This window comes from Pelophylax lessonae, assembly GCF_965119305.1.
Source record: "Pelophylax lessonae genome assembly, chromosome: 4".
NCBI lineage: Eukaryota > Metazoa > Chordata > Amphibia > Anura > Ranidae > Pelophylax > Pelophylax lessonae.
The window spans coordinates 153,121,205-153,134,750 of NC_138771.1; the positions used below are offsets into that span (position 1 = coordinate 153,121,205).

A 13,546-nucleotide genomic window follows, 5' to 3' on the forward strand; every position below is an offset into this window, starting at 1 on the left:
GCACCTCATGGCAAAGAACTCTCTGAGGATCTGAACAAAATAATTTTTGCTCTACATAAAGATGGCCTAGACTATAAGAAGATTGCCAAGATCCTAAAACTGAGCTGCAGCACGGTGGCCAAGACCATAAAAGTGGTTAAACAGGACAAGTTCCACTCAGAACAGGCCTCGCCATGGTCGACCAAAGAAGCTGAGTGTACGTGCTCAGCGTCATATCCAGAGGTTGTCTCAAGGAAATAGACATACGAGTGCTGCCAGCATTGCTGCAGAGGTTGAAGGGGTGGGGTGTCAGCCTGTCAGTGCTCAGACAATACGCCACACACTGCATCAAATTGATCTGCATGGCTGTCCCAGAAGGAAGCCTCTTCTAAAAATGATGCACAAGAAAGCAGTTTGCTAAAGACAGGCAGACTAAGGATATGGATTACTGGAACCATGTCCTGTGGTCTGATTAGACCAAGATAAACTTATTTGGTTCAGATGGTGTCAAGCGTGTGTGGTGGCAACCAGGTGAGGAGTACAAAGACAAGTGTGTCTTGCCTACAGTCAAGCATGGTGGTGGGAGTGTCATGGTCTGGGACTGCATGAGTGCTGCCGGCACTGGGGAGCTACAGTTCATTAACCACTTACCGCCCGCCCGCCGTCATATGACGGCGGGACGGTGCGGCTATTATCCTGGGCGGCCGTCATATGACGTCCGCCCATTCAAGCAGGGCAGGCGCGCGATCGCGGGCGCGCCTCCGTGCACTGCCGGTGTCGGCGTGTCCCCGGGACACAGCTGATCACCGGCAGGGGGGAAACAGCCAATAGGCATGGCTGTTTCCCACGTGATCGGCTGTGTTCCAATGACACAGCCGATCACAATGGAGGCGCCCGGGAGATGACCGCGCATGCGCGATCGGGAGCGCGCAGCGCGGTCATGTCGGTGGCACTGTGTTCAGTAGGAACACAGCTGTCACCAGCGGTAGTAAACAGTCACTGACAGTGACTGTTTACTATGTGATCGGCTGTGAATCCATTCACAGCCGATCAGAAAATGTAAACAAAGAGCAGTAACTCACTGTTACTAGCTCTTCTCTCCTCATACAGTTTCCAGTATGAGGGGAGAAGAGCTAGAAACATTGAGTTACTGCTCTGTACCCCTGTAAAAAGTAAAAAGCACACAAATCAAGGTCCCCACACACAGTCCTCAGCCCCCCCCAATGTCCCCTGTCACCCAACAGTCACCTCATCAGTGCCCAGAAATTGACACCCATAACGTTCACATGTGAGAGTAGCGATCGCAAGCAGAATAACCGCGATTCTGCCCGCGATCCAGAAATCATTGCAAATTGCGGGACGCCTGTGCGCTGCCCGTGATTTGCAATAGCACCCCAAACGCTGTGCGATGTTGCCGCCATTTCCGCCTGCCGAATCGCGGTAACATCGCGCAAACATCGCATGACGCCCAAAAAAGGTACAAGAGTTTTTTTGGGGCGTCATGCGTTGTTTGCGTGATGTTACCTCGATTCGGCAGGCGGAAATCGCTGCAACATCGCACAGCGTTTGGGGTGCTATTGCAAATCACGGGCAACGCACAGGCGTCCCGCGATTTGCAATGATTTCTGGATCGCGGACAGAATCGCAGTGATTCTGCCCGCGATCGTTACGCTCACATGTGAACGTAGCCTAAAATTCACCGGTCACCAGAGACTGCCATCAGTACCGCCGTGCACCATCGCCCGTCACCTGTCACCCATCAGTGACCATCGCCCGTCACCCCATCAATCACCGTCACCTGTCACCCCATCAGTCATCGTCACCTGTCACCCTATCAATCATCGTCACTTGACACCCCATCAGTGATCGTCACTTGTCACCCCATCAATCATCGTCACATGTCACCCCGTCAGTGATTGTCATCTGTCACCCCATCAATCATCGTCACTTGTCACCTCATCAATCATCGTCACCAGTCACCTCATCAATCATCATCACCATTCACCTCATCAATCATCATCACCTGTCACCCCATCAGTCATCGTCACCTGTCACCCCATCAGTCATCGTCACCTGTCACCCCATCAGTCATCGTCACCTGTCACCCCATCAGTCATCGTCACCTGTTTGCCATATACATGCAATCACTTACTGACCGCCTAACGACTATATGCGTCGGCCATTAAAAGCTAAATACTGGGGTTATGGCAGCAGATAGCCCCCATAACCCCCCGGTATTTTTTGAAACGGCGGGCGGTCGGCTTTCAGATAAGGGTGGTCCCAGTGGCGGATTCACCGCGGAATTACCCTTACGGTGCAGGGGAAGAGGTGCCCCCCCCCCTCCTGCCGCGTCCCAGACGTTTTCCCAGTTTACCGGACCCGCCAGCAGCGGGGAAAACTATCCGGTCCCGGATCCTCAGAGACAGGAAGTCGAGTGAGGGCAAGATGGCCCTCACTCAACTCTATGGTCTTGGAGGACCGGAGCTACGTCAAAAGTCGTTGCCTAGCAACCGGTTTAAAGGGCCGCTTTTTTTTTTTGCTTTTTTTTTTTTCCTCTTTCAACAATTTTTTTTTTTTTTTTTGCTTTTTTAGTGTAGTTGTGAGGTGTGAGGTCTTTTTGACCCCAGATCTCACAATAAAGAGGACCTGTCATGGCTATTTCTATTACAAGGGATGTTTACATTCCTTGTAATAGGAATAAAAATGATCAAAACATTTTTTTTTTTTTAAACGGTGTAAAAATAAAAAAATAATAAATAAAATAAATAGGAAAAAAAAAAAAAAAAAAAATTAAAGCGCCCTGTCCCCGTTAGCTCGCGCGCAGAAGCAAACGCATATGCAAGTCCCGCCCACATATGTAAACGGTGTTCAAACCATACATGTGAGGTATCGCCGCGATCGTTAGAGCGAGAGCAATAATTTGAGCCCAAGACCTCCTCTGTAACTCTAAGCTAGTAACCTGCAGAAATTTTTAAAATGTTGCCTATGGGGATTTTTAAGTACCAATGTTTGGCGCCATTCTGTGAGCATGCGCAATTTTGAAGCATGACATGTTGGGTATCTAATTACTCGGCGTAACATTATCTTTCACATTATGGAAAAAAATTGTGCTAAATTTACTGTTTTCTTATGTTTTAGTTCAAAAAAGTGAATTTTTGTTCAAAAAAACCGCATTTGGAAGACTGCTGCGCAAATATGGTGTGATAAAAAATATTGCAACGATCTCCATTTTATTCTCTAGGGTCTCTGCTAAAAAAAAATATATAATGTTTGGGGGTTCCAAGTAGTTTTCTAGCAAAAAAAAATGATTTTAGCTTGTAAACTCCAAGTGTCAAAAATAGGCCCAGTCTTAAAGTGGATAAATGGACAACTTTGTGTAAAGCGCTACTTGGATGTTAGGCCTATGTATGTGGCCAGGCTGTGAAAAAGTGTTACACATGTGGTATCGCCATACTCAGGAGGAATAGCAGAATGTATTTTGGGGTGCAATTTTTGCTATGTACATGCTATGTGTTAGAAATATTGCATAAATGGACAGCTTTGTGTAAAAAAAAATGTGTTTTCATTTTCTTTCCACATTTTCCAAAAACTTGTGGAAAAAAATGACATATTCAAAAGACTCATTATGCCTCAAAAATTATACGTTGGGCTGTTTGCTTTCTAAAATGGGGTCATTTTATGGGGGTTTCCATTGTCCTGGTGCTCCAGGGCCTTCAAAAGTGCGATAGGTTGTCAGGAAATTATATGTGTAATTTGTGCTCCTAGAATGCCGGACGGGGCTACTTGAATGTTAGGCCTCTGTATGTGGCCAGGCTGTGAAAAAGTCTCACACATGTGGTATCGCCATACTCAGGAGGAGTAGTAGAATGTGTTTTGGGGTGTAGTTGCAAGTATACATGTGCTGTGTGAGAGAAATAACCTGTTAATACGGCAATTTGTAAAAAAAAATAAAAAAAAAAATAAAAATCTTCATTTTGCAAAGCATTGTGGGAAAAAATTACAACTTCAAAAAACTCACCATGCCCCTTATTAAATACCTTGGAATGTCTACTTTCCAAAAAGGGGTCATTTGGGGGGTATTTGTACTTTCCTGACTTTTTAGTGTCTCAAGAAATGAGATAGGCCTTCAGTACATCAGGTGTGATCAAGTGTGATCAATTTTCAATGATTCGCACCATAGCTTGTGGACTCTATAACTTTCACAAAGACCAAATAATATACACTTACTTGGGTTATTTTTACCAAAGATAAGTAGCAGTATAAATTTTGGCCAAAATTTGTGAAGAAAAATTACTAATTTGCAAAATTTTATGACAGAAACAAAGAAAAATGCGTTTTTTCACAATATTTTCAGTCTTTTTTTATTTATAGCACAAAAAATAAAAAACCCAGTATTGATCAAATACCATCAAAAGAAAGCTCTATTTGTGTGAAAAAAAGGACACAATTTTTGTATGGGTACAGTGTTGCATGACTGAGTAATTCTCAGTCAAAATGTGAGAGCGCTGAAAGCTGAAAATCGGTCTGGGCAGGAAGGGGGTGAAAGTGCACTGTAGGCAAGTGGTTAAGGGAACCATGAATGCCAACATGTACTGTGACATACTGAAGCAGAGCATGATCCCCTCCCTTCAGAGAATTTGCCGCAGGGCAGTATTCCAACATGATAACAACCCCAAACACACCTCCAAGATAACCTCTGCCTTGCTAAAGAAGCTGAGGGTAAAGGTGATGGACTGGCCAAGCATGTATCAAGACCTAAACCCTATTGAGCATCTGTGGGGCATCCTCAAATGGAAGGTGGAGGAGCGCAAGGTCCGTGATGTTGCCATGGAGGAGTGGATGAGGACTTTAGTGGCAACCTGTGAAGCTCTGGTGAACTCCATGCCAAAGAAGGTTAAGGCAGTGCTGGAAAATAATGGTGACCACACAAAATATTGACACTTTGGGCCCAATTTGGACATTTTAACTTAGGAGTGTACTCACTTTTGTTGCCAGCGTTTAGACATTAATGGCTGTGTGTTGAGTTATTTTGAGGGGACAGCAAATTTACATTGTTATACAAGTTGTACACTCACTACTTTACATTGTACAGAGTTAAGGGCCATACACACTATCAGATTATCTGAAGACTTTTTCCTTCAGATTTACCTTTTCTATGTAGTGCAAGGGCCTGCCGGATTGCATACAAATTGAAAGTGTTTAGGTTTGACCTCATATTATATGGTTTTGGTAAGTCTACAGACAAAAGTCTTCAGATAATCTGATAGTGTGTATGGCCCCTTAGGCTGCTCAGTTTGGTGTGTATTGGTAGAGACCATTTTTTTTCTTGGGAGGGTACATGTGATCAACATAGGGCCAATCAGCACAGTCCAGACATGTTTAGACAGAGGATCAGGGGTCCTGAAGCCTGATAGGACAATTGTGGGAGAAATTAAACTCCTCCTACAAGCTATCAGCACTCACTGATACAATACAGAAGACTGCTCTAACTTCTATATACCTCTGATGAGAAAAGGTATTTATCATTTTATATTTACTAAAATAAATACATTTCCATGTTCTGTGTACTGTAGGAGACCTGATATAGTAAATGCAGCATCTGGGTTTAGTAACGTTTGACATCTGCTACCTTCCCCCTTTAAACTCCAATTCTAAGTACCCTGTAGAGTGAATATGAGTATATTTAACTATTCTGAGGGCACTCTGGTCCCATCACATGATCAGCTCCCAGTGTCGGCTTCAGGGGAGTGAAGGGAAAGCTGACAAGAGACACCTCACAGTAAATCTATGGGTGATGTCACTGACCAAGTATTGAATCTGTTGTCACTGTTATCTTCTTCCCTGAAGCCAGCCATTGAGGAGATCACATAACTGGACCTGAGAATAGGTAAGTATTGAAATCTTTCTTCTGCAGGCTAGTTAGTATTGGAGTTATTAGGGGGATGGGTGCAGATTTAAGATTAGGTTTAGCCCAGATTTCCACTTTAAGGGTTTAGTTCCACTTTAACATGCATCTTTCCATTTGAAATTTAAATGTTAACATGGTTGTTGAGCATTCTAAATCATACATTGTAGTATACTGTACGTGTCGACAGTCTTGTTTTTTTTTTTTTTTTTTTCTAGAATGGTGAGGTGATCTGTGCCCAAAAGACTTGTCCTCCTGTGGGCTGTGCTAATCCAGTGAATCTGCCTACAGAGTGTTGCCCTCGCTGTCCCATGGGTGAGTCTTTGACAATTTACCAGATTGAAATTTACTGAAAAGACACCAAAAATTTACTGGCACAGCCAAACTTTTACTGGCATTTCCAAAAGTTTCAACATAGATATTATGGAAAAAACTTCATTCTCATTTTATTCTCGATACAGTAAGTAGCTCAGGGACAAGCCTCAGGAGAGAAAGAAATGTAAGCAGGCACACACACATGAAATTGACACTCACAGGGGCACTGACAGCAGTGTGCAGCAAAGAGAAAGTTAATGCCCCTGCGCTTGAAAGGTGTAAATGTGACTGATGGAAACTGAAGGACCACTACCACAAGCACCACGTGGGCTGTGCTGCCACTCTTAACAGGTCAGGGGAACCTGAATAGCACTCTGGAAGGAAAAAATAGAGGGCGCACCCGCCTAGCGTATTACCTTTGTAAAAATGGTTCTTTCCGATTTTAGATGCTGAAAGCAGTACCATTATTTTGCATGTAATTCTTAAGAATGAGCAGCCCAAACCAATTACTAAACTACTAATTAATATAATACTGTATATATATATATATATATATATATATATATACACATAAAGTACAGTAAAACTGCAGGAAAGGGCACTGGGGGGCAAACTAATGTGAATTTATTTTTTTTTGCAATGTATCAGTGTGTTTGGTGTGTTTTACTTTTGAATTTGCCGCGGGTTCCACCCCCCTGCGAACGTCAAGTCGCAGGAGACGGAAGCCGGGGCACACAGAGCATCGGGAGGAAGATTCGCCGCCGCACACCGCTGGGATACATCGCTGGATCCCGGGGACAAGGTAAGCAACCCCTCTACCAGGATCCAGCAATCTTCCTAGTGGTACCCCGAGTGTGGCTCGGGTTTACCGCTTTTGGCACTGAAATTTAACCCCGAGCCACACTCGGGAATACCGCTAGGAAGGTTAAAGAGTATATGCACATCATACTCACAAATTAGGATGACAATTCAAGCAATAAATGTGTGAATGAACCCAAATTTCCCCTTGGCATAGCCTACTGGTCAGCGACAGTCGTGGAATGGACGCGTTTTGAGGGGTGTCCCCTCTTTCTTAGAGCAGTGTGCAGCAGCAGATGTTGATGACACCTCACTAACACAACAATGACAGTCCCTCCCCACACCAGGTGGTCCGTTTAGTCCACTCCAGTCCAAACAGCACTGATTGTCCCGCTCCCGACTTGCCTTGCTCCTACCTCGCTGACCCACACACAAGGCTCTGGCCACTCTGCATAGCTCCCTTGCTCCATGATATCACACAATGCACAGGCATTGCCTCCCCCAGACCGGCCCACACACACTGTAGCAGGCACTCGGATGGTCTCAGCCAGCCCTGAGCATTTTTAGCCATATTTTTTACTGGCAACCTTTTCCTGTCATTGGCATTTACTGGCAGAAGAAAAGTACCTATTTTTTACTGGCTGCCAGACCTAGCTTTGGGCACAGAGTACTATCATACTGCAACAGAAAATAACTTTCCCTAAATTGTTGCCACAAGGTTGGCAGTGCAAAATTGCCTAAAATGCCTCTGTATTCTGTTGCATTAAGGGTCCTTTCACACAGGCATTCTGTCTATCCATTTCAAATCCATCCATTGACAGATGAAAAATGGACAACAATGCACTCCTATGGGCAAACGGATGTAAATGCATGATCATCGATTATATCCTAACAGTGCCCCTCACTTGGGACTCCTGAACTCAGTAATATGAACGGGCCATTCAGTTTACCAACATTCTATCTAAAACCATGTGCTGGCATCATGTGGCCTTGTGCTTATGCAGTACCTGGTATCGAAGGCTGGCTGTTGGATATACCGATAATTCTTTTTGAATGTTATTATCTTTGAAAGGTCAGACTTTAGAACTTCAACCACATGCAAGAGGGTAAATAAACACAAAAATTAAAGCAGAAATTGGTAATTAAAGCCAAAACAGTCAAAATGTAAAGAGGGAAGAAGCTAGAACATCTGCAGGTTTAGACCCTCATCTGCTCTATTAATATCGTAAAAAACAATTCAATAGTTGGGATATAGGTTAAGGAAATATGAGTGTATTAAAGACCCTCCCTGTAAAATGTGTCACGTTATAGCGCCAAAGGAATTATAGCACTATAAAATTCATTAGTAAAAATGTGGTTATAGAGTTAATGTTTTAATATGTGGTTGTTGAGACTTATGAGCTGTGATTACCCATATGAAATTGGCTTTGGAAATGCAGAATCTTCATCATGGTCATGGAGCTGGATTGCAGCCAGCAGTTCTTTAGTCCCCAGATAAATGTGGGCTTTTTCACTCTCTTCAATCTTTCTCATCAATGAAGCACAATTTCTGCTTCCAGCACTGCCAAAAAATATGTTTTGTCAGCAATCTATCCTGTATTGCTTTACTGTAGTGCTTATTTTTATGGTTTGACTCTGTGTATTTATCTTTATGTGTTGTGGCCTCATCTCTGTATGTGTGCCTGTTATGTAGGCTGCTCTGATGGTCATCTGGAAGGAGACGTATGGAAGAAAGATTCCTGTGTGAACTGCATCTGTCAGGTATAACATACTGTAATCGTGCTCATTTATTACAGGAGAGGGGTGTTAAATAGTATTACCTATATCTTTTGTGAAAAAAATGCTAAACGGAAATAATAAATCATGACTGGTCCACTGTTCACTTCTCCTTAAGATTACTCTTAATCAGGGATCCTCAAACTACAGCCCTCCAGCTGTTACGGAACTACACATCCCACGAGGCATTGTAAAACTCTGACATACACAGACATGACTAGGCATGATGGGAATTGTAGTTCCTGAACAGCTGGAGGGCCATAGTTTGAAGACCCTTGCTCTAAATAATCACACCGACAACTGTAAGAACAATGAAACCAGTAAACATATATAGCCAACACCGGATCCCTTTAGCAGTGTTGAGTGGCAAATCTGAACTTTCCTTACTTACTAGGAGCCAATTCAGCTTCCAGCCGTCCAAGTTAGGCTCAGGGGCTTACTAAGGGCTTCCTGCGCCCCATTCTACTGACTCCATTAGCCACCTGCCACCTCCGACCGCAAAAGGGGTAACCGCCAGCTGTGAAAATAAAATTGGTTCGCAACAAACATAAATTACGTAAACCAATAGTAAATATTGTAGCCAGGATTTAACTATAACAGTATCCAAAATAACACAACGGACACAACACAAAGCCCAAGTCGATTTTTTTTTTTTGTCACCATTTATTTTATTTCTTTTTTTTTCCTTAAAGGATAACTCCACTTTTGTGGGGGGAAAAAATAGCAAATAAAGAAAAAACAATATCGCGTATACAACTGCGACACAAATTCTATTGTAATAGAATGTTAATAAAAATTACCTTTTCTTTTCAGTCTTCAGCTGTTGTAATTTTCTGAAAATGCAATACAATATGGCTGCCTGGGGCTGTTCTGCACACTGTGTACAATTGTGTGATTGGCTCACCAATTCATTTTATCAGAAGTCTGCACTAAGATATGTCAGATTCCTTGCATCCCCTGCAACAAAAATGTAATTTTTGGTCAGATACTCCCAATAGGAACACATCTAAAGGGATGCAGGCCCAGCAGCTTTCCTCATTAGTGCTCTGCAGCTGCCACAGCAGATAGATAGTTATGAAACCACTCCCATTTGACCCACTCAGCACAGAGGCACAGAGGAACAAACAATGATTTCTTCAGAATAACAAAAGGTAGGAATCTGCAATAAAGTTTGTTAAAGACCTTGTAATGTACCCAGAGGGGAATGTTTTTTTCTCAACAAAAGTGGAGTTACACTTTAAAGAAATCATAACAACAAAGTACAGAAACAAAGGGCGGGAGGGTGTGGACTTGTTCCCTCGTGTGAATTGTACAGACTGAGGGACTAGTAAGTCACATTACTTGACGTGATGCAAAAGTCTCCTCCTTTTCACTTTTCCCCACCAAAAACCTGCACCCAAATTTATACCACCCCACTCCTTTGCCATTCCTTAACCTTTTTTACGCCAATGTACTATCCCGAAGGATCTGTGTCCAGTCATGATGCCTGCTGTTAAAACAGTCAATGGCTTTCTGCAAAGTCATGGTTCTACTTTCTTGTAAAAAAAAGCTTTTTTAATGATTGATTTCACTTTGAAATGTTTGGCAGACTGCAGTTTGATTTCAAGAGCATCAACAGTGCCCAGTGCCGGTTTGAAACTAAAGATGAATTTTTGTTTAATATAGGGGGGCTCAGTGAGGTGTATTTCTGAGGCATGTGACCAAAGCACTTGTGAACACCCTGTCATTCATCCTGGGAAGTGCTGCCCAGAATGCACCAACTGTGAATACCTGGGGCAGATTGTGAGGAACGGTGAAATGATTCGACCAGATCTGTGTACCGCTTGTACATGTAGGGTAAGTAAAGACATCGTTAACAGATGTTAAAGCTGGACTACAGGAATTCAGCCACTTCGTAAAATGTGCTGGCTTAATATTGGCTAAGCCCAACGAGGTGCATGCTGCCTCATGGATGTATCTCTTTTATTTAAAACTGACAAGTTTTACTAAGCACTGGGAGTACAGATATTGTTATCCTCCCAGAACTCTGACAGGAGAGACATTGCTTTCTCACACAGAAGCCACTCTGCCCACCCCTCTCCTTCGTTGTCTGTTCAAGGAAGGCTTTGCATTTTGTGAATGGGTTCACATCATAATATAATGCACTCCATGATTGGGGAAGAGGAAAGGAGGGACAGGCAGAGCATGTGCAAATACCTAGCAGCTGCAGGAGCTGATACCTAAAGGGTCAGAGCACCATAAATATAGTGATAGCTATACTCCCGGGGCTCAGTAAAAATCAAAGTTATAAAAAGAGATAGAGGCAGCATGCAGCTCATAGCTCCTAATCAATAGTAATCCAATTTTGGAAATTCAACAAGTAAAGTGAATAAGTGTAAGTGAGCAAATAAGAAGCTATTTAATTACAGTATAATGTATGTATGCATTAAAACAAATAGATTTGTTGATTTTGAGAGATCAATATGGAATCACTTTTCAATAAGCACAATGGAAGCCAGTTAATGAGTACAAATGTTCTAGTGATATAGTGAAACATTCTTTCCTATATGTAATCTATCGACTGGCATTTTTAGTACCAGACCAGCATGACCCACTCCGGCAAATTCAAAAAATAGTCTAATCCTGCTCATCTCTCAACATTTTTGATTACACTCATCTGACATATAAGCAAATCCTTCACAAGAGTTCATTGACCAAGCTCTGCTGAGTTTAATCTCAGTGGAGAGATTATCATTTTATACCTAAAGGAGATCTAAAGAAACAGAAAACATTAGCTTTGTACAACATAATAGCAATACAAGCAATAGTTATATTTTTTACAACCAATATAAGCTTACTTGAAAAAAAAAATCTTCCATTCTATTAAAGCTGGCCATCTATTTCAATAACTCTTGTATTCCCTGCATTTTTCTCAGCTGCTTCATGTGACTTACTTTCGATTTCTAAGGACTACGTATCCCAAGTCACATTGCTGCTTTCCCAAGCAGCAATGATGTCACATGTGGGGCTTTTCCTTTGTGGACAATGAGTCTGGAGTTAGCACAGGGATAACCAAATAAATGTAACTACACAAGAAAACTGAGACCAGACCTTGTATGTATATCTTTAAAGTGAGATTTATTTCACAGCGAATAATAGCCACACACCAACAGCAATAAACATGAGAACATATGAAAATGTAAAACTAAATGACAAAATGTCTAACTAGTAACCTAATAAACTAACTATATACACACAAATGTACAAATGAGATATACACAAGGCAGAGGAGAGCAGGGAGCAGATGGGAAGAAGTAAAACAAAACTGGGATGGGAAAAAAGGCAAGAGCAAGAGTGAGGCTCCGTTCACATATTGGCTTCTCAGGACGTTGGGAAGAATCACAGCGTTTCCGCCAGCGATCCTGAATCATTGCAAATCGTGGGAAGTCCGTGCAATTCCTGTGACTTGCAATAGCACTCCAAATGCGGCGCGATTTTGCCGCGATTGTCGCCCGACGAATCGCGGGAAAATCGCGCAAACAGAATACCGGGACGCCTGTCGCCCAAAAAAGCTGGCGCCACATTTGGGGTGCCACTGCAAGTCACGGGAATTGCATGGGCATCGCACCATTTGCAATGATTTGAGATGGTGGGCAGAATTGCGGCAATTCTGCCCATGATCTGAGACGCCAATGTGTGAACGGGGTCTAAATGGCAACAGAGTCAGGCAGCAGCAGAACAAACAGGGTACAAAGCAGGAGCTTCTAAAACACTAAGCACCGTGTGCTAGTGGGAGCAGTCTTAGGCTGGCCATACATGTTCAATTTCCTTGTACAATTTTCCTTTAGATTTAACTTAAACTATGTAGTGCAAGGGCCTGCCTAATTGGATACAATTGAAAGTTCTATAGTTTTGACCTAATATTATATGTTTTCTGGTAAATCTAAAGGAAAATTGTACAAGATGGTTGAACATGTATGGCCAGCCTTATATAGCTGATCACTGAAACCTGCTGGCCTCTGGGAGACACCTCCTGGTGAACACTGGAACTGCAGCTATCAGCCCAGAGAACCAAATCGCCACTGGTAGATGAACCAGGTCCTGACACAGTGCCTCCTGAAACTCCCCCTATTCAGCATCCAGGCAGTGTAGTTGTAGTTCACAAGACAGGCTCTGTGATATGGGTGACAAAGCAGTACATATTCACAGGGTGTAGTGTGTCACCGCATTAAACGAAGTTGATTCTGTGGGTACGTTTACAAATTTCAAGAGGAATCTGAAAAATAGGATTGGGCTAGAGCTAGAAATTCAATGTTGAAATAAAGATATGATTTTGTATTTTGACCACAGATACAATTAAGCATACCTAAAGTCCAAAACAAAAAATATTATATTGCAGCTTACTTGCTCCTAGATCAGATGGCTGCATTTGTATGCTTTTTCTTCAGGGATTTTTTGTTTATTTTTAAAGGTAAACCTGCAATTAACACAATTTCCATTCTTGGATGTCTACTCTTACTCTTCCACTATACCTTTAGAGGGAGCCATGGTTATCACCAAGACTGGACTTCTCATTTGTTCATTCTTATTACACTGTGGCTGATGATATTAGTAGTTTGAATTTCTGGCAAGTTAAAAGGGTATTTTCTGTACCTGCTGGAAATTAGGTTTTTAGCCTAAAAAAAAAAAAAAAAGAAAATGAATGCAGCCATTACATCTAAGGACTGGTAAGTTGCAGTTCCATTTCATTTTTGGAATTAGTCATCCTTTATTAGAATGGATCATATTGGAGGT

General features: G+C 42.5%; 1 protein-coding gene across 2 annotated transcripts in view; it reads left to right on the plus strand.

Annotated features, from left to right (window-relative positions):
- Nucleotides 1–13,546, plus strand: part of KCP (kielin cysteine rich BMP regulator) — a 176,798-nt gene that overhangs the window by 65,998 nt on the left and 97,254 nt on the right. Inside the window, exons 7-9 of one of the 2 annotated variants that reach the window (XM_082252857.1) lie at nucleotides 6,103–6,199; nucleotides 8,691–8,758; nucleotides 10,439–10,609. In XM_082252857.1, the coding sequence (XP_082108983.1) occupies nucleotides 6,103–6,199; nucleotides 8,691–8,758; nucleotides 10,439–10,609 (336 nt within the window). The remainder of the gene's footprint in view (nucleotides 1–6,102; nucleotides 6,200–8,690; nucleotides 8,759–10,438; nucleotides 10,610–13,546) is intronic. The other variant, XM_082252858.1, reaches the window with a different exon arrangement.